This window comes from Balearica regulorum, chromosome 19 (genome assembly GCF_011004875.1).
Source record: "Balearica regulorum gibbericeps isolate bBalReg1 chromosome 19, bBalReg1.pri, whole genome shotgun sequence".
Taxonomy (NCBI): domain Eukaryota; kingdom Metazoa; phylum Chordata; class Aves; order Gruiformes; family Gruidae; genus Balearica; species Balearica regulorum.
Genome location: NC_046202.1, coordinates 5,161,346 through 5,189,086, shown reverse-complemented (window position 1 = coordinate 5,189,086; position 27,741 = coordinate 5,161,346). Strand labels below are relative to the sequence as shown.

Here is a 27,741-nt window from a genome sequence, read left to right as displayed (position 1 = left end):
CTGCCCCACCCCATCATGACGCAACGCTACCTACCGCCTTTCATTGGTCCCTCGTCGCCTCGCCCTAGCGGCTCCTCCCCTCCGACTGTCGCTCATTGGCAGGAGGCGGAAGGAGTGCCCGCCCGTGGGCGGGGCGAGCGCCACCGCCTCCTCCCGCTGTCCGGCGGCTCCGCGGAGCGGCGGGGCCGGTTGTGCGGTGGGGCCATGGCGAGTGCGGCGTGGGGGCTCGGCCGGCGGCGGTTGCTGCTGCTCCCGCTCCTCTGCGCGCTGCTGCTGGGCCCGGCCCGCGCAGCCCACATCAAGAAGGCGGAGGCGGCGGCCGCTGCGGCTCCCGACGAGGCGCTGCGGTACCTGCACTCGACCGAGCTGGGCGAGGCGCTGCGGGCGCTGGCGGACGCGGCCCCCCCGGGCCTGGCGCGGCTCTTCAGCATCGGCGAGTCGGTGGAGGGGCGGCCGCTGTGGGTGCTGCGCCTGACGGCGGGCCTGGCGCCGGAGCGGGCCGGCGAGGAGCCCGGCGGCGCGGCCCTGCCCGGCCGGCCGCAGGTGAAGCTGGTGGGGAACATGCACGGGGACGAGCCGCTGGCGCGGCCGCTGCTGCTCCGCCTGGCCCAGGAGCTGGTGCGGGGCTGGGCCGGCGGCGAGGAGCGCATCGGCCGGCTGCTCAACACCACCGACCTCTACCTGCTGCCCAGCCTCAACCCCGACGGCTTCGAGCGCGCACACGAGGGCGACTGCGGCGGCGGCGCGGAGGGCGGCCGGGAGAACAGCCGCGGCCGCGACCTCAACCGCAGCTTCCCCGACCAGTTCGGGGCCGCCGAGCCCGACCTGGAGCCCGTGCCCGAGGTCCGAGCCCTCATCGCCTGGATGCGCCGCAACAAGTGAGTGCGGCCCGGCCAGGCCCGGCCCCTGCTCGGTTGCCTTCTGCCCGGCACGGCCGGGCCCGCGCTCCCGGTACCCCGCTCCGGGGAGAGGGAGACCCTCCGCTCTGCTTCCTGGGGGCTTCAGCTCGCTTTCAGCCTTTCCCGGTGCTTCCTGGCAGGGCTTGGGGGGGTGGGGAAGCCATTGCCCACCTGTTTCTCCCCAGCCTGCCTCCTGCGCTGTGTTTGCCCGTTTTCGTAGCCGGGCACAATTCCGCACCCAGCGACTGGGCTAACCCGTGTGTTGGCCAGCCTGTGTGGGACTGCCGTGCACCTGCTGAGGAGCCACGCTGGCCCCGCTGAGCACAGCCCATGTCCTGCACCTGCCCGGGCACCCCTGGTCATCTGCGTGTCTCGCTTCTCCAGGAGCCCTCAGCTAGAAACTTCTCCTTGTCTTGAGCTTGCCTGTAGGTCTTGCTCTTTGGACCATTGGTGCTTTCACCACGAGCTGTGGGATGCTTAAAATATTCAGGATTAAGTGTGTAACTGGTCTGTGTACAAACATGTTAACAGAGAGTTGTGTTGAACAGGGCTTCCCCCCATCTTTGTGTTTCACAGAAAATTCCCTGGATTTAGCAATAACGCTCTGTGCAGCAGCATTCCCAAATACGGGCCGTGCTTCTGTGGCTCTCTTACCCATCTGTCCTCCTGTCAAAGCATGCAGGATGGAGCTTTAAGTGCCCACGCTGTCCTGGTAGGCAGGAACCAAAGGGGTGAGTGGTGGGAAGCTGCTGTGCCTGGAGTGGGGCGGCCCAGGAGGGGACAGGGTGCCTGTGAAGCCCAGCTCCAGTTCGGGGCCCTGGGCAGCCCTGGAAAGCGCAGTGGCCAGGCTGGGCACTGTCTCTTTGTTTGCTGTGTGCTCTTCTTTAGAGAACTGTGGAAGGTCCAAACCACTAAGGTCAGCGCAGCAAACTGTGTGAAGTTGTGTGGAGAAAGCCAGAATGCAAAGTCTGATCAGATAGGAGCGACACACTGAAACAAACTGTGGCCCTCTTCTCAAACGGGATAGAGACAGAAACAGAGGGGATGGCCGACTGCCGTGGCGCTCTGTCGGGCTGTGGTTGGATTCAACCAATGCACACAGCGTTCAGCATCGCATAATGTTTGGTCAACTTTAGGGAACAAAATTTACTTGGACAAATTATTAAAACTTGGTGGATGGCGGTGCCCATAGTGATTATTGCTCTAGAGGAATTTCATGAACTGCCCAAGGATCCTTGAGGACAGCTCTGATGCAGCAGTTTGCATCGAGATCTCTCCAGACTTGGTTCAACTCAAAATTAGTTACTACGGAAACTCATGCATGGTCTTAATATCATTTTGAAAATACCTTGGACTTTTTATTTTTTTTTGCAAATGTTTGAGGTGGGATTTGCATGTAAGCTAGGGTGAAACAGGAAGAACATGGTGCTTTGTGCACCCCTCTGCCTGGCAGCACCAGTTATTGCTGGTACAGTTGTTATGCTAACATAACCACTGATACAATAATGAAGGGGTAAACAGAACTGTTTGATTTTTTTAAAAATAAAAGATAGTGAGTATAATGTAATTCATGTGTGCTATTTTAAGTAAGGCAAAGGTATTGGTCACATTACCTCTGCTCAGAAACTAAATCCCATTTGACCAGATGAGAAGGAGAGCTCTTCTTCCCCTCAATGCTGTATTTCATGGAAAGAAGAAGAGCGGAGACAATTACCTTTGGGATTCATTGAAATGCTTTTGCTGCCTGTGATCAAATTAAAGTGTGATATACGGCATGCGATGTTATATATTCTGACTTGAGATTTCAACAGCTCTGTCACACATCCAGATTTTATTTATGCAAGTCGGTTCTGTTGGACATATCAAGTGTTGCTCAAAGCTTGATGAAGAGCCATGTAGGTCGCTTTATGTGCGGGGCACTGCTTGTCTGTCACAGAGTTTGAGGGTTCTTAGGCTGCAGCAAGAGACTCGGTTTGTTTCTATGAATGCCAGAGCTCAATTTGGGAAGTGAATAAACTGGTCCTGAGAATTGGTTTATTGCACAAATCCGCTGGCTTCCTCTGACAATCCTGCTGGCTGTGTTGGAGGCTGGTGGTAACATGAGGGGATATACCTCCCAGGACAGTGTAGCTTTTTGTCCAACAGTAGCAGACTCGGTGTCAGATGAGTGCGTATTTTAACATAACCTTGGTGTAGCTGCAGCTCCACAAGCGTTCTCCCTGCACAGGGCTGACGGAGCAGGGTCTGATTGCCTCCTCTTCCAAAGTAGCGCTACTGCTGGGCAGCTTGTCCAGTGGGCACGGCTTGCCTCGTTGATCCCAAATAGAGTTTGGAGGCTCCCAGGAACACTGTTTGGGTGGGAAAGCAGCAGAATAACTGGTTGGGCAGCTGTAGCTGCCTTCCTGTTGAAGTTGTTCCAGTATGACTCTTCTTTTACTTGTCCTCCTTCCCAAACCCAGGTTTCTGCTCTCTGGCAATCTTCATGGCGGCTCAGTGGTTGCAAGCTATCCCTATGATGACTCTCCCACACATAAGCCCACAGGAGTCTACAGTAAATCGGCTGATGATGAAGTGTTCAAATATTTGGCAAAAGCTTACGCATCACATCACCCCATAATGAGAACTGGCAAACCCAATTGCCCTGGCGAGGAGGGAGAGACCTTCCAAGATGGTATCACAAACGGTGCCCAGTGGTATGATGTAGAAGGTAAGGTGTGCTGGTGAATCGCTCTAGCTCTGTTAGCTCACCTAGCAGAGTGTCTTATAGACATAATTTCTTGTTCCCACTGAGAAGTGACATCGAAACCAGTGGTGATTTTCACAGAGGAGAGGACGGTGGGTGAAGTGATATTTTTAGCTTTGAATGTGTTCTAGCAGCTTGAAATGAAGGGAAGTGGCATCACAGGCACACCAGTAAGTGCCTGATGAATCACAGCTTGGGGGATGTTCGTAGGGAATAGATCACAGCAAACTGGAGGGTTCTTCCTGACCCTGTTAGGTACTGGAGAGTTATCCTGCATGTGGGAGGCTTCATTTGCCAAATGAACTGTCATTAGGTCTCCAGGTGGTTACTAAACTTTGATACAGGAAAGAGGAAACTATTGTTAAAGGTATTAAATCAATGCCAGTATTCCGTGAGGTTTTTTTTTAACGTCCAAACTTGTAATTTTGTAAATGATTATAGAATAGTCTGCTGTAAAACTATGTAAAATGATTTAAATGTGTGGTTTGAGCTAGCTGCTCTCGCTGGAAGTGATGTAGGGAGTTTTTCTGTGAACTGCTCTGCTGTTAGACCTGTGCAGAGGGTGACAACCAGCACAGCCTGTTCTCGTCCACCGGTGCAGTGGGATCTAGAAGGGATTTGAAATTTGGTGTGTAGGGGCTTCTAGGAGAGCTGTTCCCTCCATTAGCTGCACTGGGAGGTGATCTGAATGTAAGCAAATTACCTCCTGGTGCCACCTCTGCTTGTGTGGAGGTGGCTGGCCTGGCTCGGCCACACTGTGAGCTGCTCTGTGTACGTCAGTTTGGCTGAAAATAGGATTTAAAGGACAGTTTATGTGACAAGATGCTCTCACGGAAAAGGCTCTGTGGGCTGTCGGGAAGAGAAATCTTGGCCGTGTCACTAGAAGTTACACCAATGCCGTGCCCCCTCAGCAGATGTTGTACAACCATGGACTCGCCAGACACTGCAGAAACTTCTGTGGTGAGGACGCAGCAAAAACCTTGCATAAATGATCTGAAGAAGTTGCGTTGCTTTGCTGCACCCAGGCTGCTCTGCTTTCCCTCATGCTGGTGCTGAGGGATGGTGGCAGGAGTGCTGAGCAAGCAGTGGAATCAGGCACTGTTTATCCTTCAGAGCTTACAGCTTAACAAATTCTAATAAGATGGTGTCTTTCCAAAACATGGGCTTCCAAGCAAAGTCCTATCTCAACCCTGCATCCGCCTTGCTTGGGAAGGAGGGAGAGAGATCCAGTATTGGGCCTGAACACATCACCTCTGTGCTGAAAGAGGAAGTCTTGATTTCACCAGTGGCTGAATCATTCCCCAGGATTTCACTGATCAAATAAGATGTCATGTTCAAATAAGATACGGTTTTACCTCTTTCTCTAGCAGCTGTCTCCTTCCCTCCACCCTGTTGAGCACACCAGCCTGTGTGTTTGCTGGCTCAAGGTTCACTCTGCTGCTGTGAAATGCCCAGCAGGAGGAAGGTTTGTGTAACCTGGTGAATTTGCTTACGAGGGAACAGGATATCCTGGATGATCTGTGCTGCCTTATTCTGGTGGCAGTCGTTATCGGCAAACATCTCAGTGGGGAGATTTGTTAGCTGCAGGTCTAAGGCTTTCTTCCTTTGGTGGTCCCAGGGCTTTGGGCCTGGGTTCCCCTGCCCCCGGTGAGCAGCATTTTTCACTGCAGCATTAACTTCTTCATCCTCCTGCTAGGATGTGAGACACCTGGCTAGCGCAAGGTTTGCTAGTGGCCATGGTGCTGGTGCGCGAGTCTTTCGGGCTGCCTTTGCCTTGCCAGTGAGCAGAGCAGAGGTTTCACCTACTTTCCTTTCTGGGAAAGGAAATGGCAAGGTGTCAACTGAAGACCCGTTTGTTCTGTGCTGCCGTCACTGTGGTTTATGCTCGGTGTAATAGCCTCCAGCTTCCAGTCTCTGCGGAAACAAACCCTTTTGCTGTGACAAGCCACAATCTCGGGCTCAGCATTGATGGCCGTAGGCAACTCACGGGCAGAGATTACAGGGAGGGTGCACCAACACTAGCTCTTGGAACGGTGCGTTGCTGAGGTTGGCAGACCTGTGCAGTTTCTCCCCAAAGTGGTAATTTATGTCTCGTTGCTGTTGAAGATGCACACATGGAGGGTGATGGTGGCCCTTGGAGCACCTCCCAGGCTGTGATGTGTAACCCACAGGAGCTGAGATCCAGCAGAGAGCACGGGTGAGCTAACAGATACCGCAGAGACCAGTACACGTGTGTTTTGATGCTGTGTGAAGTTACTGGGTCCCTTTGGGGTTTTAGATGTTAACATTTATTTTTAATCGTGGATGAAGAGCAGGCACAGGGGAGTCTGTTGTACGCAGTGTGTGACAGAAGCGGAAAAACCACCACGATGGCTGTATCGAGTCATCTGACTCACTCAGCTCTGTGCCAAGGGCTGCCGAGGCTCGTGCTTGGACCAGAAGGCCTTTCCCAGTGACTGCAGAATTTAAATGTGCGGTAAAATGAGGCTGGGGAAATCCCAGTAACCTGCGGGAGCTCCCTGGGCTGTGTTGAGCTCTAGAGATAACCAGAGCACGCAGTTTTGTGAACGATGCGGGGTACGCGCTCGTGGCCTGCGGATCAAGTTGTGCCAGGAGAGACTGCAGGTTCCAAGTGACCTGAAGCCAGTAAAAACAAAGAAATGAGAACATAATGTCTCAACAGGTGGAAATTTTCCTGCCACGTTTTATCATGTGAAATCAAACATGCTGGAAAGCCAACTGCTATGGGATTCATTGTCCCGGAGTTACCAGTTCAGGTTTATGCTGGTGCCAGACTCCATTAACTTTCATTTGAGTTTGCAAACAACCTCTTAATGTGTGTCAAACCGAGGTGGCAACTACAAACCATTGGAGTAATTGTTAAGGTCAAGTGCGCGCAGAGAAAGATGGCTCTCTGCCAGACGGCTGAATTTGGCTTCTGCACTCCATCTGTGACTGGGGACGTTGGTTAGAGGCTATCTCTGTTGTACATGCGCTTACTCTTCCTTCCTTTTTAACCTCTGGAGGGGGCGTTAACTATCAAGTGGCTGGTTCAAATCAAGAAAATACATGCAAGTCTGGGCTGGTGTATGGTGCAGATGATGCTTGGAAAGCGGTTAAGAAGCAGCTTCAATCTTATCTGTGGGAAGGACACGCTTGCCTTTATTTTGTAAGGAGCCCAGTTCAGAAACTGAATTCAATGTGACTTTCAATAGGTTATTTTGCGGGCAGCCCTGGAAGGTCTGATCGTTATTTGCAGTCCCTTCCTAGAAGTTATTTTCCTTGCTAGCTTGACTCTCTGATGTCTAAGCGTTTGAGGTGTTTCTGGTGTCTACCGGAAGGCACTTCTCAGGTTGAAAGTGGATTTAGGATACGTGTGTACTTACTAGGTTGTTTTGACTGTGGTTACTAGCCGCATTGAGCTTCCAAACAGCTTTTAGTGGCATCAAACACAGAGCAATTAAAATGAGTGCTGAGAACAGTGGGTGCTCGTGGTATCGCTATGGTGGCCTCTGTTTCCTGGGCACAGCAGAAAGCGGTTGCACAGTGTGAGCTTTCTCACACTGAAGTAGAAGACTTCAGCCATGTCTTTCTGGGATATGCACAGTTAGCTGCTCTTATGCGTTTGTGTTTTCATAAAATTCTTATTGCAGATTTTTCTTGAGAAAAGTATTGGCTGGATGGTTTGAGGGTCTGATGGCTCTTTTTACATCTACGTCTGCTCTGGGCTGTGTGATGCAGCTGCTGGAGGCTGAAACCTCACCTCCTCTGAGTTTTAATGATTGCAGACTAATGGACCAAAACATTCCTCCACCTGTTCGGTGCTGGTGCTCACCCCGGTCTTGTGCTATGAGACAATCGGTTCTGTCCACAGAGTTCGCGACTTGTGCCATGTATTTAATCACGTCTCTAACTTGCTTTGTGCCATCTGCTCTCTTTGCAGAGCAGACATGACTGTTTCTCTTCTCTAACTTAGCTGCAGGTCTCTTATCTCCTAATGTCTGCTCCAGCGAGAGCTGGAATTAGAGAGGTTTCTGCATAGCGCAGTTTGAAAATAGAGTCCTTCCTGGCTGGCCTGAAAGGCTTTTCCTGGCATGTGGTGTGTTTATGCTATCTGGATCCCCGGGCTTGACTCGAGAGAGCTGCGTTCTCCTGCTTGTCTGCCTGGTGTGGAGCTTGGCAGGGAGCAGAGGCATGCCTGTCAGCGTGAAGTCTGCAGCACTTGTGCTGCAAGAGGTCTGGGATCCTTGCCTGAAGTGCAGTCCTGGTGTTCAAGAAGTGGGACAGAGCAGGGAAGAGGTTTGTTTTGAGCATTTTTGTGACCTGCTGCCAGCCAGGGACTGACTTCTGTGACTGTCAGCTGCTCACTTTTGCTTTGCTTTCCTCACCGGTAAAATAGGGATGATGCTTCATTGGGAGGCTGAAGTTTGATGCAGTGTGGGCTGAAAGACACCCTGTGACTAAAAAAATACTGGAATAAATCCAGCAAGTTATCCCAGATATTACCCAAACAGATAGGTAGAGTAGAAGCCCTGTAGTGTGACAGTCCGCTGCCTGGGGTGTGCTTTTTCCACTCTGCTCCTTGAGTGTGGTGCTCTAATGGCAGGCTGTGTACAGAACTCTCTTTACACCTCCGGATCTTCTGCGTAGCCAGGAGAGGCTGTGCAGATGGTATATGGAAAAATACGTAATTCCATATGCTGTAAAAATAACTGCCCTGCTCTGCAACAGGGTCATGTGAAGGCCAAATATGTGCAGCAGATACAGTCCAAATTTTCAAGCATGCAATGGACTACTTTCTCGAAGAGGCAATTTACCGAAATTGATGTAGCAAGCTCTAATTTAGTCCGTTGCTGCTCTATTATGGGTGAGCATCTGTCCTAAATTTGCTTGAATGGCAGATGAAGCACTAAATATGCTTCATAATGGCTCTGTCTTACGTATGGATGTTTTCAAATGCATTAGCGTCCTGCTATGAACAGATGGTTATAGGCTGGCAAATTGTTTCACTCTGCATGGTGTTTACTGGCGAGAGAGCAGCCTGCTGTGGGTTACTTTTCTGAGCCTGGTAACAGGAGCTGGATAAAACTGAGTACGTATCAGATTTGCAGGCCTTGTTCCTCTAACCTCTTGAACTGCATTTGAGAGTTTCAAAATCCTCCAGTGCTTTTTGGCCCCTTGTGCTGGACAGAAAAGTATCTTTCCTGTTTTGATCTCAGCCTGTGCACAAGCTGCAATGCTCTCTTTCTGGTGGCAAGTGACATTTGATTTGTTACAATAAAAGCTTCATGTCCTATTAGCAGCAGGCTCCCAGAAGGATTGAGAGGAACTGGGACATCTTTGATCTGCTACCATCCTGCACATCTTCCCAGGGGTCGGTTCTTCTGAATCTTACTTTATGCTGTCAGTCCATCTCTGCGTTGCCTGAGTGCGCTGGGGCTATCGAATTCAGGGCAGTGATCCCTGACCTTTTGGGCCAGTAAATGCTCACAGCCATCGCATTTATTGTAAGACTCCTCTGCTTGGTGAAGGGCTGCTGGTAGCGTTTCCTGGCTGTGCATTAACACAGCTTCTGCAGATGCCAGGTAGTGCGTTTGCATCCTGCTATTGATCCATTCTGGCTGGTTAATTGGCCAGCACCCTGGAGGGTCCCTCGCTTGCGAATGATTAGGAAACTGCTCAGACAAAGCAAGTGAGGTTTATTAGCATAGCACTAATGTAGCACTTTGGTGGGCAAAGCAGAGGATGGGAGCACAAAGTACGCGTTTCTTACAGGCTTGAGTGCTGGGGTCCTGCAGGCTGGTGCCATGATACGTGCCACAGGCCGTCTTCTGCTTTCCTTCCTCCTGAAGTTTGCATCTGCCTCCTGCAGGGCAAATGTATAGCTGTTCCGTGACAGATGGGCTTCTGAGAGCCAGTTTGACTTTCTGAGCTGATCCAGAAGAGACCCGTTGCCTGCGCCCCTGTGTCCAGCTGGCACCGGTGGGAGTTGTTCAGCCGGTGCACGGAGGTCTCTGGGATGAGTGGTCCTGGGCGCTGGCTGTGCAGGTTGGGATGGAGCTGCCTGGGTAGTGGTGGCCGAGGCTGAGGCTGTGGCATGCCAGTCTGTCCAGATTCTAACTGTGTAAAGTTGTTTAACTCAGAAGATATCATCAGTATGCATAAAGCTTAGTGTGGTGTGTTTTCCTTGCTGACACAACTGCCTGATTTGCTGCTGGTGGTGGTAATGATCTTCTCATGTGGCCATGACATCTGGCTACAGTCACATGGCGGCATTTGTCAGGGTGACTCCGAAACCTGTTTCACAGACTTGTGGTACTTTTGGAATGTCCTTTTTACTATTGAAGACTCCAGTGAATGTTTAGAGGGCTGAACATTTGCAGTCTTCAGCAGCGTGCTGAGGTCTGAGCTCCAGATTGTGAGTGTTGATACCTGCAGACCTCAAGTCCTGTTGGTACGTGATTCATTCCTGTTTGAGAAACAGGTTTGCCTGCTGAGGGTTGAATGTAAACTTCAGCAAACGCGGTCAGGACACTTGCTAGAACAAGGTGACCTTTTTGATTTGTAGTAGTGCCTGTGGCTTCTCTGAAGGGCAAGAATAGCAAGATGAGCTTAAAACTGGGAAACAGTTCTGCATACTCCTGTTTTCTGGTGCTCATGGAGGTTTGGCTGGTTTAGCACTAAGCTAGCAAGCTGTCCCTAGCTGCTGCAACATCCTTAAATGAATTGAGACTGCAGCCTTAAAGAGGAAATGTGGGAGGAGGCTGGTGACTTGGCTGCAGGTCTCAGGAAAGAGTGAGTTTCCCAGTTGGAGTGTCTCAGGTGGACAAGTCTGTGTCCTGTTCTCTGGCAGGACCTGGCTGCTGTGTGGGGTTGCAGGAGTCCTCAGCGGTGAGGGAGACGTCGCTGCCCTCCCAAATCAGGAAAGTTTCCTGAAGGTGACTTTCTGCAATTCACCGCGGGCTGTTGCCGTATCACACCTTGTCAGACTTTCTGCTAGGGCTGCTCTAAATGTCAAGTAAACGGAGACCTTCAGATAAGGTGTTGGAGGAAAAGAGCAGCCTGAGGAAGTAGAGACGGGGAAGCATTGCTCTTGTCTCGTCTAGAGTTTGCTAAGATTTTTGTGGGAGAGCAACTGTGTGGTCCTTGAAACTTTGGATGTGCAGATTCAAGCTGCCATCTCCCAGGCTGATAGTCTGGTGTGTCCTTTTGTACCAGAGGCCTGAAGCTTACTTTGGGTAGAGTAACGTCTCTTGCAGCAAAACCACAAATCTAAAGGTGGCTTGGAGCACATAGCAAAGCACTCAGAAGCAATAATGTTCAGACTCCAGTGTGTCTGCCCTGGCATCCAGGATTTGTAGTGTCTGGAAAATGTCTTCACAGTGAAATGAACCCTTATGAATTTTCGAGTGCTGTGCTACTGAACAGAGCAGTAAGACTGAAGGGACTGTCATCTTTGAACTGCTTGCAGCTGATTTGAACGGCCCAGTGTGCTGGTTACTGGGAGAAACAGCTCAGTGTCCCCCAGTACAGGCTCTTGCCATGATCTGATCTGACTTTTTTCTCCTTAGGCTGTTCACTCTGGAGGATGGCATTGTGCTGAAATGCCGTGGGGGGCTGAAGGACAGGGAAAACTCTGCATCTTGTGGAAAGATGTCTGTACGTTGCTCTTAGGACATATCTCTGCCTCATTTTCTCAGGTGGGATGCAGGATTACAACTACGTGTGGGCCAACTGCTTTGAGATCACGTTGGAGCTGTCCTGCTGCAAATACCCGCCGACCTCTGAGCTTCAGCAGGAGTGGGAGAACAACCGGGACTCTCTCCTTGCTTTCATTGAGAAGGTAGTGTGGGCTGGGATGGGCATGGGGGCAGCAGCTGTGAAACCCGCGTGTCCGTGGTGGGCCGAGAGCACCACATTCAATTGCTCTTGTGGCTTTGTTTGCTGCATGTGGTAACACAACTGCTGCAGTTGCTGCGCGGAGTTTGGTGGCTACAAAGCTGCTGTGTATCTCTGTGGTTCTGCCACAGTTCCCACATCCTCCACAATAGCAGCGCTCTGCTGAGAGGGCCCCCGTGGAGTGCAGTGTTAGAGAGACCAGTCGGTGCAGATCTGATGAGGTAATGCAGAGTACCTGTGTGGCCTCAGAGCCATGAATTTCCAGTGATGTTCAAAAGCACCAGCACTGCTGAGACCTTGGCTTGCGAAGCCCTCTGCCAGGCTGTCTCCATGTATGAGTTGAGTAGGTGACAGTTTAGGCTGGGAAGGGAGGCAGCTGCATTTTGTCCCTCAGTATGGCCTGTAACCCTGCTATGCTCATACTGTTGTGTGCCCATGTCAATGAAATAGAGGATTTGTTAGGGAGGATCAGTTCTGAGATCTCGCTGCCCTCCCAGTGCATGCTGGAATTCCTCTCCTTGCCATCTGGCCAAGCGCTGTCTGAGTCATGGGCCCTTGTGTGTCTTTGCCTGGCAGCTGTCCTGCTCTTCTGCATTTGGGGAAGGGCAGGGGGTATTGCTGGGGGGAGACACAGTTCCCCTGATGTTGCCTGTCTTCAGCCAGACTCTTGCATTGTTTTCCTCAGGTCCACATCGGTGTGAAAGGCTTTGTCAAGGATGCAGTCACTGGAGCTGGCCTGGAGAATGCGACCATTGTTGTTGCCGGTATTGCTCATAACATCACAGCAGGCAAATTTGGCGATTACCACCGACTGCTTGTGCCTGGGACCTACAATGTGACCGCAGTTGTAATGGGGTAATGTCTCTGTGGCAGCCTGCGTCTACGCTGCCAACTTCGTGTTCCTTCACTTGATTTCTTTCCCCAAACCATCTTGTTCTGTGTCAGGGCCTTGGCTGGAAGCTGCAGCAGTAAAGGACTCCAGCTTACAGCTGCAGCCATGTTTGTTCACCCCATGCCCTGCTGCAACAGGGTGCTGTTGGATGTGAAGCATTTCTGTCACCTTTGTTTGATTGCTTGTTTGTGTCAACCTGCATCTTACTTTTTGGGAAAGGGAGAAAGTGAAGTAGTGTCACCCCAGTAAGAGTTTGTGTTGTCTCACATCTGGGTGTGAACGTGTAGCTTGCCTCTGGGCTCGCCCTGTGGTAACGCCTGTGGTTTCTTCCCTGGTGAGCGTGTAAACGGGAACCTGTGCCTCTGTGACACAGCAAGGCCAGCAGTGTAGTTGGGTCTGGTGGCAGTGGGATGAGTCCCGTCAGCTTGTTCACTGGTGAATCTCTCGCGTAGCTGTTAACATCCCAGTGCGATTGGGCTGCGAGGAGCAGGTTGGAGTGGTGGAGAGGCTGCAGGGGAGGTTGGCCTCTGTTCTGCAGAGCCTCCTTGCTGAAACCAGCTGGTTTTTCACAGTTACTCACCAGTGACTAGAGAGAACATCGAGGTGAAGGAGGGAGCTGCAACAGAAGTGGATTTCTCCTTGCAGCCAACTGTAATGCCACCAGCTCTTAACATCACGCAGTTCGCAGCAACGCCTGCTCCTGTCTCTACCATCACCCCCACGCCTGAGCAGGCAGAGGCCCCCAGGCCAACTTCTCTCCATCAACCCATCCAACCCGTGGACTTCCGCCACCACCACTTCTCAGACATGGAGATCTTTCTGCGGCGATATGCCAACGAGTACCCCAACATAACCCGACTCTACTCCGTGGGCAAGTCGGTGGAGCTGCGAGAGCTCTATGTAATGGAGATCTCAGACAACCCTGGCATCCATGAAGCAGGTAATGTGGGAGGCACTAGTGTGAGTTAAAGAGCATTACGGGGGATGTCTATACTGGTCATGGAGCTCTGGGGACAAAAGGACCAAGGGGCTTCCCTGCAACAATGTCTGTCCTTTTTGATGTGAGCGGAAGGGTAAATTTTAGGTATATGCCCTTCTGCTCTGCAGAAAGGCCCAAGACCACAATGCTCGGGGTGGTGAGATGTCTCCAGGCTTTAATTAGTGGTTGTAATTGTCTCTTTGGTGTGGCCATGTATTTGCAGGTGAGCCAGAGTTCAAGTACATCGGTAACATGCACGGGAATGAAGTTGTGGGGCGAGAGCTGCTTCTAAACCTCATCGAGTACCTCTGCAAGAACTTTGGCACAGATCCTGAAGTGACTGACCTGGTCCAGAGCACACGGATCCACATCATGCCGTCCATGAACCCCGATGGCTATGAGAAATCCCAGGAAGGTATTGCTGTCTGCGCTGAAACTTCTGTGGGGTTTCTACCTCTGAGAACAAGCCTTTGGGTTCATGATACCTTTCAGAAATCTGGAAGCCTTGCTGGAGCAGAAGTGCTCTCTGCAGAGGGAGGCTGGGAAGGGACTTGCTGTGGGATGAGTGGGTAGACGCCACGCTGCAGGATGTGGGTGGTCGACTGATGATTGAAGCTGTCGGAGAGAAAACTCTTATGCCTCGCAGTGCTATATGCTGCCCCTGTTTGGGTCCCCTTATGGTTTGTGGCTATCCCAAGGCTTATTTTAAAAAAAAGACATTCCTTTGACACAGCTCATACTTGCTGTGCTTTGGTCCATGCTCTTAGTAACATGTGATGCGGGAGCCAGGCTGTCTGCAGAGCGCTTGTCCAAGGATAATACAGACTTTTATCGTGATGTTGAAATTGCAAAAACATCCTTCAGGGAAGTCCTTAAAACTGCTTGGCTCTTGCAGATTGGCAGAACAAAGTCTATCCAGAACAATTTTCTGGAACCAGAGCTCTGCTTGGGTTTAACTAAGAACTTGTCCAGCTGGTTTGAGCTCTGAGGTTTCTGCGGTCGTGACATCCGGCTGCTGGGATTGTTCATGGTTCGCTGCCTTTCTGCGAGCTGTGGTCTGACTGGCACCGAGAGCCTGTGCAAACACCCGCTGAAAGGGCCCTTGGACACCTCCATGTATAGAGAAGGAAGGAGGAGAGCGTGAGGGTCCCATTACTCTGGGAGGTAGGAAGCCAGCGCTGTTGTGCTCTCTGCTGTTTTCCATTAATTGATAGTTGTAAGCTCTACTAAAGAGGATGAAGGCTCTGCACTGAAGTGGGAATTTGCATAAGGTGCAAGCTTGAACATGTGTTTAATTTTCAGGTGACAGAGGAGGTACCGTTGGCAGAAACAACAGCAACAACTATGACCTGAACCGGAACTTCCCAGATCAGTTCTTCCATGTGGCAGATCCTCCACAGCCAGAAACTCTTGCTGTCATGACCTGGTTAAAGACTTACCCATTTGTGCTCTCAGCAAACCTGCATGGAGGTACGGCGGCCAAACCGAGCGCCTTCCTTTGCACTGCGGTTCAAGGGATGGGGGTTTGCAGGGCTATCTCCCTGGTGTTCTAGGTGTGAATGGAGGAGCTCTTGCAGAGGGCTCATTGTCTGTGGCGCTGCTGTGAAACGGCAGGAGCAGAGGCAGCCAGGTTCCTGCAACAGGGGTAAGACCATTTCCAAAGGGCCTACGCAAAGAATAAACCAAACCTTTTGTTCATGTTGCTGGAAGATGGATCGGAAGCTTGAAACAGAGGTTGAAAATCATGTCCCCAAACACATTTGTAGGGAGTTGAAGAGGCTGCTGTGAGGATCACAACCACTTCTCTGACGGGTGCACGTGTGTTGGGGAGTAGCTAGCTCCTTGCCTGTTGGGAGATGGGAATGGATTCTTGTCAGCGGCTGCTCAGCAGCTGGGTCTGGGAACGTGATAGTGCTGTGGCTGTTAGAGGCTTCATAATATTTATAGAATTAAGGGAAGGAGATGTAATCCTGAGGGTTCCCTGCCTTGAATTGCATGACGGAACTATGAAATTTGCTGTAATTTAATTATCTTTTTGGAGTGATCTAAATTAAGTCTCTGTATTACAGCTTATTCCCTAGACAGTTTGTCTGCTGGCTTGTAGCTGTGGTAACTTGCAGGTGGTTGCTTTGTGCTAGCACATTTAATTTCGTAGTGCAGAAGTACGGTGTGCGGGTACGAGGGAGCTGGCAGGTCTCCAGCAGCAGTGGTGTCTGGGGTTCCATGGTGCTATTAGTAAAACTTGCTTAGGGAAAGCTTCAGTAAGGCAAAGATGTTATAATCTGACAGTGGTTGCAATAAACTCCAGAAGGCTGAAAAACTACCGCGGTTGGGCCGAGGGCACCGTGCATGTTCTAGGAAATTCCTCCCCTTGGTTTTTCTCCTCTGTGAAAGCGATTATTATGGGGCTGTGCTCGTCCCTCCTGCATGTAAGAGCCAAACTTTTGATGTATCGTAGCTTGGGTTCACCTTCCTAATTGAGTGTGGTCTTATCTCTTCCTGTGCTTTTGTTGTCTCTTCTAGCTACAGGGCTTAATGCTTTGTTTAATGCCAAGTCTTGAGAAACAGAAGACTTGACACTCTCTGGAAAAAACCTTCCCCTATTAGGCTGAGGGATCACTTGGAAAGCATGCGAGTACGAGTCAAAGCTTGTTTCCCCTGCAGGTTCTCTGGTGGTTAATTACCCCTTTGATGATGATGAACAAGGAATAGCCATATACAGTAAATCCCCAGACGATGCCGTGTTTCAGCAACTGGCACTTTCCTACTCCAAGGTAACTGTAACGGGAAAACAGGCACATCCTGCTGGGTTAATCCTGGTGCTGTTGGGAACCTCCTGAGCGGCTGGTGGAGGAGGGTGTGGGTACTGTGGGCGCCTGGTGTTGCAGGCGCAGGAGAAGGGTCCTGCGGGAGGCTCTCGCTCCGTGAGCGGATGGTTCTGTCGCAGGCACTGTAGCAGGAGTGCCCTGTGCAGGCACAGGGGCTGTACGCGCTGAAGGGTGGTAGAAAATGCTGAAACCACGGGCCGGGAGGAGAGCAAGGCGATGTCTGTGGGTTGTGGTTGGGTGTGGGTGCAGTGTCTTTGTGCTGCAGCCATACAAACGTGTGCCTGCGTGAACCTCTGTTTGGTAACTCCAACGGGTGACTAATGTTAGAACAAAAGTGCCGGTGGCTGTAGAGCGCGGAGACTTGGCTACACATGTTGCATCTTGTTTTTTAGGAAAATACAAAGATGTATCAGGGCAGCCCTTGTAAGGATATGTACCCCACTGAGTACTTCCCGCATGGCATCACTAATGGGGCTCAGTGGTACAACGTGCCAGGTAAAGTAGACCCTAAGTCTCTTGCATAGTTTCCCTTCAAGTTAATGCATGTGGGTCTTAAAGAATTTAATCTGATCAGTCACAAACTCTGCATTGGTCAACCCAGATTACTGGGACTCACGTTTCTTTTATAACCTCTTAATGTACCCAGATAAAGTTGTCCTGAGGGAAGGAATTTATAATGTAGTTTTTCTGGCTATGTGAAATGGTTTCATAAAATTTTACAGCAGTAAATTAGCATGAAAGGTATTTACAAGAAGGATGGATATTTGTCTGCTATTGGCATCCCTTCAAATCTTGAATCTCGCCGATGTAAAAGCCTTCTCTCTCCAGGTATAAAATGCATGCTGTAGTTTGTACTTCATCTTTCTCTACTGTCTGATTTTTTTTTTTTTTTTGAGCTACAGTTGAGGTAGTTGAGGTACAGTTGCCTTCAGGGGACCTTGTCAAAACTTTTTTTACATTCCTGTTGTAGGTGGGATGCAAGACTGGAATTACTTACATACAAACTGCTTTGAAGTGACCATTGAGTTGGGCTGTGTGAAATATCCAAAAGCTGAAGAGCTGCCAAAGTACTGGGAGCAGAACCGCCGATCTCTCCTCCAGTTTATGAAACAGGTGAGACACTTTGACCCCAAGCAATCGTGTGGGCTGCCTCAGGGGTTTGCATTAGATGTGCCAGAATGAACAGGCTAATCTGTGGACTGAAGCAAGTGCTGCTTGCTGGCCAGACTGGCTACCTGCTCCACAGAAATCATCCCCATCAGAACATGTCTTGACTCCTCCTCTCCCCTCCTCAACATACCAAAAATCTGTATAGAAACAGCAGCCAGGTGATGCAGGTATGGGCTTTTTATTTACCACTGCCTTGGTTTTCCCTAGGCTGGAGTGGCCCCTGTGTGCCATTCCCATCTGAGTCGGCGCTGGTGGTAGTGCTGCGCACCTGGGGCACACAAACAAAGGTGTGGAGCAAAGAGTGCTGGGGTGGCACCCTGAGCCAAACAATTGCTCATTGTACTCATCAGGTGATCTTTGTCCACACCAGCTGCTGGCAAGTCTCACCCGAACCCTTTTGGAACATGATGCTTCTCTGGGAATGCTGAGCCTCCTGGGCTGGGAGTTGGTGGCATCTGGGTGTCCGGTGCTCCCACAGTGCTGTGTGGGGTGGGGGCAGAGCAAGGGGTGGCACTCAGTGGGGCTCCGGGTCTGTGTGCAGGTTCACCGTGGCGTCTGGGGATTTGTGCTGGATGCTATGAATGGAAGGGGTATTCTCAACGCCACCATCAGCGTTGCCGACATCAACCACCCGGTGACCACCTACAAGGATGGAGACTACTGGCGCCTCTTGGTCCGGGGAACATACAAAATCACAGCATCTGCCCGAGGGTGAGCGAGCCATGGTACAAGGAGCAAACAGCTGCATGACTGACTTCCCAGTCAGGAGTGGTCCCATCAGCTCTGCCCGCAGCAGATGTGGGCATGGGTGTTTCTCCTGCCCTCTGGCCTGTGCAGAATTAGCAATGTGATGTTACCCTGGTATCAAAGACTGTTTGCGTGGCGCTGGTGTACAATCCAAATCTTCCCTTGTTTGGAGGTGGTGCGGGGAAGGAGTTGATAACCTAATGTCTTTAGGGGAAATTCTCTTGCAGCCAGCTGCCCACAGAAATGACTTCATTGCTTCAACTGCTGGCAATACCTTTGGGTTAAAGCAGCCTGACTTGTCTGGCCAGCCTGCCTCATAACCCTGCAATACCTGAGCCAAAAGCAGCTGGGCACTGTGTTAGGCCCTGAGCTGCTCCCTGTCCTCCTACTGTTCCCATGTCCCTTTGAAGTGTTCTTGCTTTTTTTTTTTTTAATGCTTCTCCATTTTGACTGGGGAGTGGTAGCAGTCCCATGTGAGGGTCTAGTCAGGAAGGACAGTGGCTTGTTGTGTGAAGCCTTGAAGCCCTAACATTTCTTTGTGTCTTCCCTGGGCAGATATGATCCAGTCACTAAGACAGTGGAAGTTGGCAGCAAAGGTGGGCTGCAGGTCAACTTCACTCTTTCACGGACAGACATCAAAGTGGAGGAAGGGAAGGCGCCAGTCTTGAACACCCCAGACACCAGCGACCCCAACGAGAAGGAGTTTGAGACCCTAATCAAAGACCTTTCTGCTGAGAATGGCCTGGAGCGCCTCCTGCTTACCTCCTCGGGGGATGTCTCTCCTTACCGATACCGCCCTTACAAGGACCTCTCCGAGTTTCTCCGAGGCCTCTACCTGAACTACCCGCACATCACAAATCTCACCAGGTGAAAACTCAAAGCAGCAGTGCTCAGCTCCTCCCTGAGCAGCAGGCTGTGGTAGGGGGGTAGTGAAATGACAAGCCATGAACGCAGTGCAGAGATGGGGAGCTCCTCCCACCCCTTCCTGTGGTGCTTGAGTTGAAGGGAATCCCACGTAGGAAGGCATGGTGGCAGAGCACTGGCTGCAGGGGCTCCTGGGTGCATGTGTGTGCTTTTTCCTGAAACATTGTTTTACTGACTTAAACCTGGGGTGCTGTTGGTTCCCCAGGGGTGCCTGGGACTGGGAATATTCCCAGCATCAATATCCCAGGCTTCTGCAAATATCTCTGTTCCATGCTCTTTATTTCCTCTTTTTTCCAAATCCTTTCTGATATCCACCTGCTAAAGAATCCCCAGCAAAAGTGATCAAATTTGACTTACAAATCTCTCATGGCCTTTTTTGATTGTCTGCCTTCAGATTTTAATTCAATAGTGCGAGACATGTTTGAGTTAGCTTGCTCTGAGCCAAGGTCTCTGCCCTCCTGCAGGAGACCAGCTGTCTGCAGTCCTCTGCTTTCCTTTGTGACCTGTAGCGCTTACCTTCTGTCAGCTTTAGAAAGCACAAATCTCTTTGTCCCAGCGCCTCATTTGCTTGTTGTTACCAGGCACAACGTGCTCATGTGCTGTCCCCACTGGTGCCAAGGCTGCTTTTCTGATCTGTAGCCTCTATTGTCCATCCAGTTGCATCAGCCCTGATTGTGTTCCCTGCTTTGCTTGCATTCAGTTTGCTAACTTAATGGCATGGCTGTAGCAGCAACTTCTGTGTTATTGGAAATAGGCCTGCTTTTGTCCTCTGTACCGGGTGCTTTATAAATTAGTTTGATGTCCAGATGTATTCTGCTCTGAAGGAAAAAACAGAAAACAAACCAACATTGGAAGCACAGAGGCGTTTAGCAGTTCCACATTTATGGTGATGTTATAGGCTATATAGAGATAAATGGAGCATTGGTTGTCCTCTACATCTGGACCTGGATACATTCTTACACAGATGCTTGTGTTCAAACTGATGTTCATAGTGAATTTGGTTCAGTGCTGCTGCAAATCTTCACTCATGATGTGGTTGTTTTGCGTGTCACTTGTCTTTGCAGCCTCCTCCTGGAGGTTGGCAGCAGTTCCTTTCCACACCAAGGATTGTTCCGTAAGGCCAGGCTAGGCGTGCGGTGCTCTTTCTGAGCTGACGCTCTGTTTTCTCATCTTTTGGCAGCTTGGGTCAGAGTGTTGAGTTCCGTCAGATCTGGTCCCTTGAAATCTCCAACAAGCCCAACCAGTCTGAGCCTGAGGAGCCAAAGATCCGCTTTGTTGCTGGTATTCATGGAAACGCTCCCGTTGGTACAGAGCTGCTCCTGGCACTGGCGGAATTTCTTTGCATGAACTACAAGAAGAATGCTGCTGTTACAAAGGTGAGAAGCCAGTGCGAGGGACCATCTTGGAGCCCTCCAGTTATATCTTGAGAAGACAGTGCTCATTGGGACAGACTTGTTAACAGTGGGTTGCAGCGATCCGACACACAATGGGGAGGTGTTGTGAAATCCACGGGGCCAGTGGGAACCTCTGACTGCTGATATCAGTATAAGCAGCAGGTCCTAGGATGAGATCCAGACAAATGAGATATGCAGAGAATGAATCCTGCTAATTGCATTTATGTACTGTTTCTCGTCCTTTTCTTCAGCTGATTGACAGAACACGGATTGTGATTGTGCCTTCCCTGAATCCAGATGGACGTGAGATAGCGCAGGAGAGAGGCTGCACATCGAAGATAGGCCAGACTAATGCTCATGGCAGAGATCTGGATACAGACTTCACAAGTAAAGCAAACTAAAGCAAAGCAATGTGTAGCGTCCCTGTAGAAATGCAGTCTGCTGTAGCAGTCTCCTGCTAGCTGCTCTAGGGTTGGGTGTAGTTGTTTGCTTACAGGGTCTACCTGTAAAGGGAGCAGCACTCCTACCCTGGAGCCCAGGCAGCACAGCTGCTGGGAAGCTTCCAAAGCTTGGATCCCCCTTACAGATGGTAATTTGCAGTCCCTTATTTGCAAAGAGAAGACAAAGCAGAGTTTTTTAGGAATAGTCCAGAGGTCGGACAATTCCTGTTAATAGATTTCTTTCAAACCCCCATGTCTGGGGAGGGAAAAAAAAGCCAAAAAAAAAATAACCCCTCTGTTCATGCTTCTTGGAAACAGTCTCCTTTTTTCATGCTTTTCTGGTTTCCATGTAACTGCCTGCTGTTTCCATAGCACTGTGTCAGTGCTGTGCCCACCCTTCCTGGGGACAAACGAGGTGTTCTCTCTGGCCAGGTTTGGCTGGGATGACCCCAAATGCTTTCTTAAGAAAATGTCCGTTCAGTGACATTGAGGAGAGCAAACACACACAAAATATCCTCTGCATCACAAAAGCAAATAGCTTGGGGAAATACTGATGCGTCATGTTTGTTTAGCTTTGCAGATGAATTCCCCCTGTGGGCAGTGTGGACTAGGTGCTTTGCTTGATCTGTCAGGTGCATCTGCTGAGATCTAACAAATACCTTTTAATGCATGCAGCATACTTAATTTCAGACATAAACAAAGAATGTACTTCTGCTGGCCTCTCAAATAGCAGAGGAAACTGTTGTCAATTCCCTTTTCTATTTGTTGTTCCGATTTACAGGCAATTACTCCCGGTACTCGGGGACACGAGAGCCTGAGACCAAAGCCATCATAGAGAACTTGATATTGAAGCAGGATTTCAGCCTCTCTGTTGCGCTAGATGGAGGATCTCTGCTTGTCACTTACCCGTATGATAAGCCAGCGCAGACAGGTATGACTGACTCCTCCAGGGCCTTGCATGCATAGTTACCCTCGGGCTGTCTCTGCAGAAGTTCATGTGAGCCACCACATCATCTAAGAGCTTCTTGCACTGGTGGTGTTCTGTAACCTTGTGTGTTCAGCCCTTTGCACCTGGAGCTGACAGTCTGCTAAGTAAAGCTATAAAACCTCACAGGATTCAGCTAGGGATCAGAACACTTACCATTTCCATTCCTACAACAGTATTTCAACCTTTCCTCTGCCAAAGCCAGTATAAAATCTGCTTTTGATACCATACCTTAGTGTTAAAGGAAATATGGAATACCCCTGAAACAATGTGTGTCCCTATTTAATACAGGATCATGGGCTTAGAATGGGACTCTGCCCCTCCAGTGAATAGAAGTTACACTCTAAGTCTCACATTTCTCTTTGTAGTGGAGAACAAAGAAACGCTGAAGCATTTGGCATCTCTGTATGCAAACAACCATCCGCTGATGCATTTGGGCCAGCCAGGCTGTCCAAATAAGTCGGGTATGTTTGGTTGAATCCTTTAACACCCCCCCCGCCCCCCAGGCAGCTCGTTCTCCACTCTGCTAGGAGCAGATCTCTGACAGCTGTGTTCTTGCTCTCACAGATGAAAATATTCCTGGTGGCGTGATCCGTGGTTCTGAATGGCACAGTCACTTAGGAAGTATGAAGGTACTTCATCATGGCATAATTTTCCATCTTTGCTAAACAAGCATTAGAAAGTGTCTTTATTCTTATGTCTGGACAAAACTTCCCCACCTCCAGCTGCACTTTGCAAAGCTTTTTAAACACTGCTTCTTTTGTTGTAACTGTGGTTTTGGTTTTTGCAGGATTTCAGCCTCACGTTTGGTCATTGTCCCGAGATCACCGTTTACACCAGCTGCTGTTACTTCCCAAGCGCAGGGCAGCTTCCCGGCCTGTGGGCAGACCACAGGAAATCTCTCCTTGGCATGCTCGTGGAGGTGAGCCGCAGTCTGTGGGAGGAAATTCTGGCAAAGAGTGAAGGTAGTGGGGCTGGGGAGGGGGAGAGGAAGAGAGCAGTATGGAGAGTCTGCGTGGTTTTGTTGGTGCTATGTAATTACAGATGGTCAAAATTTAGACTGCATGAGGAATGGATTGAACAGAGGCAGCAAGTGACCAGGAAATGTGTTGATGTGAGAGTTAAACATCTGTGCTGTTTTGCCTCATGGTGGGCTGAGCAGTCCTTGCAGTATTCTGCACTTTTATTATGAGGGTCAGGAATGGAGAATATGCTGTGTTTTGAGGGGAAGATTAGATCCTATTTTAGTTACAAATGTGTAACTGAACGTGAAGTGTTTGAAATGCTTTATTTCAGGTTCATAAGGGAGTCCATGGGTTTGTCCAAGACAAGAATGGCAAGGCAATTTCTAAAGCTACCATTGTTCTTAACGAAGGTTTGAGGGTCTATACTAAAGAAGGTGGCTATTTCCACGTGCTGTTGGCTCCAGGGCTGCATAACATCAACGTGATAGCTGATGGATACCAGCAGAAACACGTCAAGGTATGTAAATGTCAGTATCGGAGATCTTCCTCTCACTCCGTCATATAAAGGCACCCTGAATTTGGCCTCTGCCTCGTTGGCTGTGTTTAGCTGCTGATTATGTGCCCAGGGTAATTGTTTTCTGCCTTGATACAATGGATGGAGAAGAATTTCCCAGCACAGCGGTGTTGTTTTGGGCAGTAGCTTTTCTTTCCATTGCACTTGTCTTTGGCATGTGCCTGGTCCTGCCCTGCTCAGCAAGTACCTCTTTTGTCTGGGCACCTAAGAGAGGTGCAAGCTTTGAGACGGTCTGAGCTCTGGTATCTTTCTGCAGGTCTTTGTACGTCATGATGCGCCGAACTCTGTGTTCATCGTGTTTGACACGGAAAACAGGCTATTTGGGCTGCCAAGGGAGCTGGTTGTAACTATTGCAGGTAAAGTGACACTTTTAATCAAAGCTTTGAGCTTTGCTTTCTGTACTGGTTCATGCTGACAATGACCATTCTCTTCACTGTACTGGAAAAGCAGCCTGCAGACTTTAGCCTTTCCCTGCTTTCCCTTCTGAACACGTGCTTGTCCTTGAAAACTGGTGCAACAACCCTTGGATCTGGTGATGCTGGGCTGGCAGGTGGGAGGGAGGGAGGAAGCAGAGAGTGTTGCAGGGGTCTGAAGTGTCCAGAATGGACTTTGAGATGCCTGGAATAGAGAGAGCCTGTTTGTGTGTAAAGCTGGGACCAAGGAGAGCTTGCTTCTTCCTCAAGGTTTCTTATGAGTGGAGTGGCACCATGTAAGCATTAAGAGATTTTTCTTGTCGAGGTGGCAGCTACTGGGGAGGTTAGAGTTTATACCCAGTGGTCTGCAGGGGAGCTCAGCGATGCTGTCCTAGATTGTGAGCACAGAAAATAAAGCTAGTGCAGTCCTGCTCTGGGAGCCCCTCTCTTGCATGGCATGTCTTCTGTGGCCCAGGAGGAAGGAGCAGGGTCACAGAGAAGTGAGGAAAGTGATTGTGACTGTAGAAGGGAAGAGAGGTGGTGGCAAGTCTAGGAGCCTCTGGGGTGGGGCAACATGGCATTAACTTTAATGTCTTCTCTCTGGCAGGTGCAAGTATGTCTGCTCTGGTCCTCACCGCCTGTATCATCTGGTGTGTCTGCTCGATTAAGTCCAACAGACACAAGGATGGCTTCCACCGCCTCCGGCAACACCATGATGATTACGAGGACGAAATCCGCATGATGTCCACAGGCTCAAAGAAGTCCCTCCTGAGCCACGAATTCCAGGATGAAACAGACACTGAAGAAGAAACACTGTACTCCAGCAAACACTAACACCTCCCAAGCAGGAAAGGAGGTTCCCATGGACCAGAGCCGGTGGCAGGGGGCGGTCCCTGTGGTTCAGTTTTGAAACATTAGCTTGCAGGATGTGTCCTCCAGAGGTGTGGGTGGCAGCTCCCAACTTCCCTCTACTATTTGCTCTGTTCCTATGTACGTGCAAATCAGTGGGTGTTGGAGGCTGTGTTACATAGCTTGTTACATTTTTTGGGTCAAGATCTGGAGGTTCACATGAGGTTGTTTGAAAGGCAACTTAACAGGGTGGCCAGCAGAGCTCCTAGCACTTCCCCAGCATCTGGACACAGTGAGGAGATGGTGGGGAAGTGCCCCAAGACCTGTGTGGGGTCAATGTTACAACACTCCAAAGCAGTTTCTCTGCCTGTTTTGATTTAGTGTTTTCCACTCTGTACTTGGAGGAAGCGAGATCCTTCACTTGATTCCACATTGTGCAGAGCAGCCCTCGGAAAAAGACTGTACTTGGTTCTCAGCTGCTCCTTTGGAGCTTTTCCCCACCGTGAGGTGCTGTGGCCTGCTATGACCTGCAGTGGTTGTGGAGCACCTCTAATGTGTTGCTAGTTCCAGGCAGTGATTTGGTGTCACTGGGGGAGGTTACATCCATTCTTGGTGTGAACTGGAGAAAGAAACAAATGTCAGAGCTTCAGTGAACTCTGACAAAGTTCAGCTGCCTGACAACTCCACACTACTGCTATTCCTGACTTCTGGGAAAAAAAGAAACTTCATCCCCATCACCACCAGTTGCTTCTTGTTTGTGTAGTAGACTTGACCTTTGGGGTCTCATGTTAGCGTTACAACAGCACAGTGTCTGGAAGAGCAACTGAAGGTTGTTCTCAGCAAATGGATAAACTGACTGTGGTGGATACTGTAGAAAAGCAATCAGTTACTGACTCCTCCTGACCAGTTCTGCTCAAGTCCATCACTGTTCAGGAGGAAACAGTGAAATCTGACCACTGCTTTGTATTTGAGCATTCTTGGAGCAGCAGGGAGAGGTCATGGGAGTCTCCATGGCCCAACTTCAGTTTTAAATTTTGAAGAAAACCTTCACCATTTGCCATTGTCCACCTAATGTCAACCGGTGATCAGAGCACTTTGGAAGCTCCTTGTCATCAAGCTCTGGTGATGGTAGGCATCAAATTAGCCTGCTGGCTTGGCTCTGTTCTGCTACAGCATCCCTGAAGTATGTAGCAAGAGCTCCACCTGCTTGTGCGTCTGCAGCTGTGTCTGCTGCTGCGGCGGTGGCTTGGGTGCAAGGCGTGAAGAAGGGCTGAATGGCTGTGCTGAAGGAGGAAGCAGCCAAATTCTGTTTTGTAGCACTTGGCAGGAAGTTGGAAAGTGGAGCTGCAGCTCCAAGACACATGAGATTTGTGGGGAATAGAAGGGATGCCCAGAAGGGAAGAAGGGCTTAAATGTTTGATTTCCAAAGCCTTTATGCATCTCTGAGTTCCTGTGCTTTCTGGGCAGAAGGCTGGGGTTAGAATAGGCACTTATTTTCTTGCTGCTCATTTTCTTTTTTAATTCTTGCCCCACTGACCTGAGCTCCAGGGCACAGGAGCCTGGCACAGCAACATCTTAGGCATCTAGTTTGCCCTGAGCTGATCTGTTCTCCAGCAGCTTGGGGAGATCAACTAGTGAAACCTGCACGTAGTGTCTGTGGAGGGTGTTTGCACCCAAATGTGACAGGGACTATCTGCAGAGCCTGGTCTCCTCTAGGGGAACAGCGCAGCAGGGTCCCCTGTTGAAGACTGCTAGGCCCCATCTCCTGGGGAGGGAGCTGTTCCTCACCTCTGGGGTGGTAGATGCCCTTCCAGAACCACGTGCCTGTGGCAATGCTGCCATGCTGGTCGTCTTGGCAGCTGCATGCTGATTTTGTGCAGCTATTTGGAGGGACAAAGCTAATCCTTAGACACCAGTCTACCTTCCTCCCTGTCCCACGGGGAATTACATTGCAAGAAGACTTGGTTAGGGAGGTGTGCTGGGAACAGGGAGATGAAGCTGACTGTTCCCCCTGCTCCTGTCCCGCATCACTGTGGTGTGAAAGAGCTGCTTTTGTCTCCATTCTGCAGGAGCTGTGAACATCCCTCTGCCTGCTCCCAACCCATCATGCTGAGCAGGGGATGGGGTTTGGTCCTGGACCATGACCCTCTGCCACATGTAATGGGCTGCAGCACACCAGCACGCAATAGCGTTAACCCTGTCTGATCTCCAGACTTTTCCTGCTTCTGAGGGCTTCAACAAGAGATGTAGCTGGGGTTTTTTTGTTAAAGTTGAGTTTGCAGGTGGCTCTTGGGGCTCTGTTTGGGCTTTGTTTGCTCTGGCAGCAGGTGTTGGATAGAGCTGGCCTTGCTTTGTCCCACTAGCAATAAGTCTCGTTAGGAATTGGCCCTTTTCCTCTGAGTGCATTTTGCAATTAGCTTGGAGTAGGTGCATATTTTTAAGGTGAGTGGATTTGAGATGTTTTGCAAAAGTGTGAGACTTTTCTACACAGCAGGACCAGGTGGGACATCTGGCTCTTGCTCCATGGTTGGAGCCGCAGTCAATAAGTGCTGGGGCTGTTTGTCGCCAGTTTTGGGAAGGCAGGAGTGGCCTCCCCTTGCCCTCTGTCTGTCCGTCCGTCCATCCGCAGGCGCACCTGTGCTGGTTCTGGCAAGGAGCTGGTGTTCCCCCCCCCCTCCTTCGGGTGCTTGTCCCTGGAGCGTGTCGGTCCGTGCACTGTGCCTTCAAATGTACATTTTTAAAAGGGACTTGAATCGCCTTCTCCTGGAAGGGAGATGGTGCGGTGTGAGGCGAGGCCTGGCTCTGCCCTCAGCCGGGCCCTCTGTTTTTTACCTGTATACTGAGATCCAATAATCTGTATAAAACTATTTTGATGTCCACCTGGGTTGTCTCGTTCTTCCTGCAACGGACAGTTGGGGCTAGGGGCTGCCAGGAGGACGTTGGGCGGCCGGGGGACCGGGACCGGGACCGGGACCGGAGTGGGGGCCGGGGCAGGGGCGGGCGCGTCCCGCCCGGTGCTCGGCGCTGCAGAGGGGCCGCT

At 50.4% G+C, this 27,741-nt stretch overlaps 1 protein-coding gene across 1 annotated transcript; it reads left to right on the top strand.

The window, feature by feature from the left end:
• On the top strand, window positions 1–27,580 carry CPD (carboxypeptidase D). Its single transcript, XM_075771734.1, has 21 exons — window positions 1–878; window positions 3,359–3,606; window positions 11,343–11,485; window positions 12,227–12,396; window positions 13,006–13,373; window positions 13,636–13,827; window positions 14,715–14,882; window positions 16,077–16,186; window positions 16,633–16,735; window positions 17,211–17,353; window positions 17,952–18,121; window positions 18,713–19,024; window positions 20,262–20,457; window positions 20,727–20,862; window positions 21,697–21,846; window positions 22,269–22,364; window positions 22,468–22,532; window positions 22,691–22,822; window positions 23,197–23,382; window positions 23,696–23,795; window positions 24,460–27,580. Exons 1-21 carry the CDS (start codon window positions 16–18, stop codon window positions 24,684–24,686), a joined length of 4,278 nt encoding a protein of 1,425 aa, XP_075627849.1. The 5' UTR covers window positions 1–15; the 3' UTR covers window positions 24,687–27,580.
• Window positions 27,581–27,741: the final 161 nt, after the last annotated feature.

Bases quoted from the DNA above. Each gene is read 5' to 3' on its own strand.
- CPD (XM_075771734.1), top strand. From the start codon at position 16: ATGACGCAACGCTACCTACCGCCTTTCATTGGTCCCTCGTCGCCTCGC. The intron at 22,365-22,467 runs GTATGTTTGGTT...TTGCTCTCACAG, and splicing joins AGGCTGTCCAAATAAGTCGG to ATGAAAATATTCCTGGTGGC. The intron at 23,796-24,459 runs GTAAAGTGACAC...TCTCTCTGGCAG, and splicing joins GCTGGTTGTAACTATTGCAG to GTGCAAGTATGTCTGCTCTG.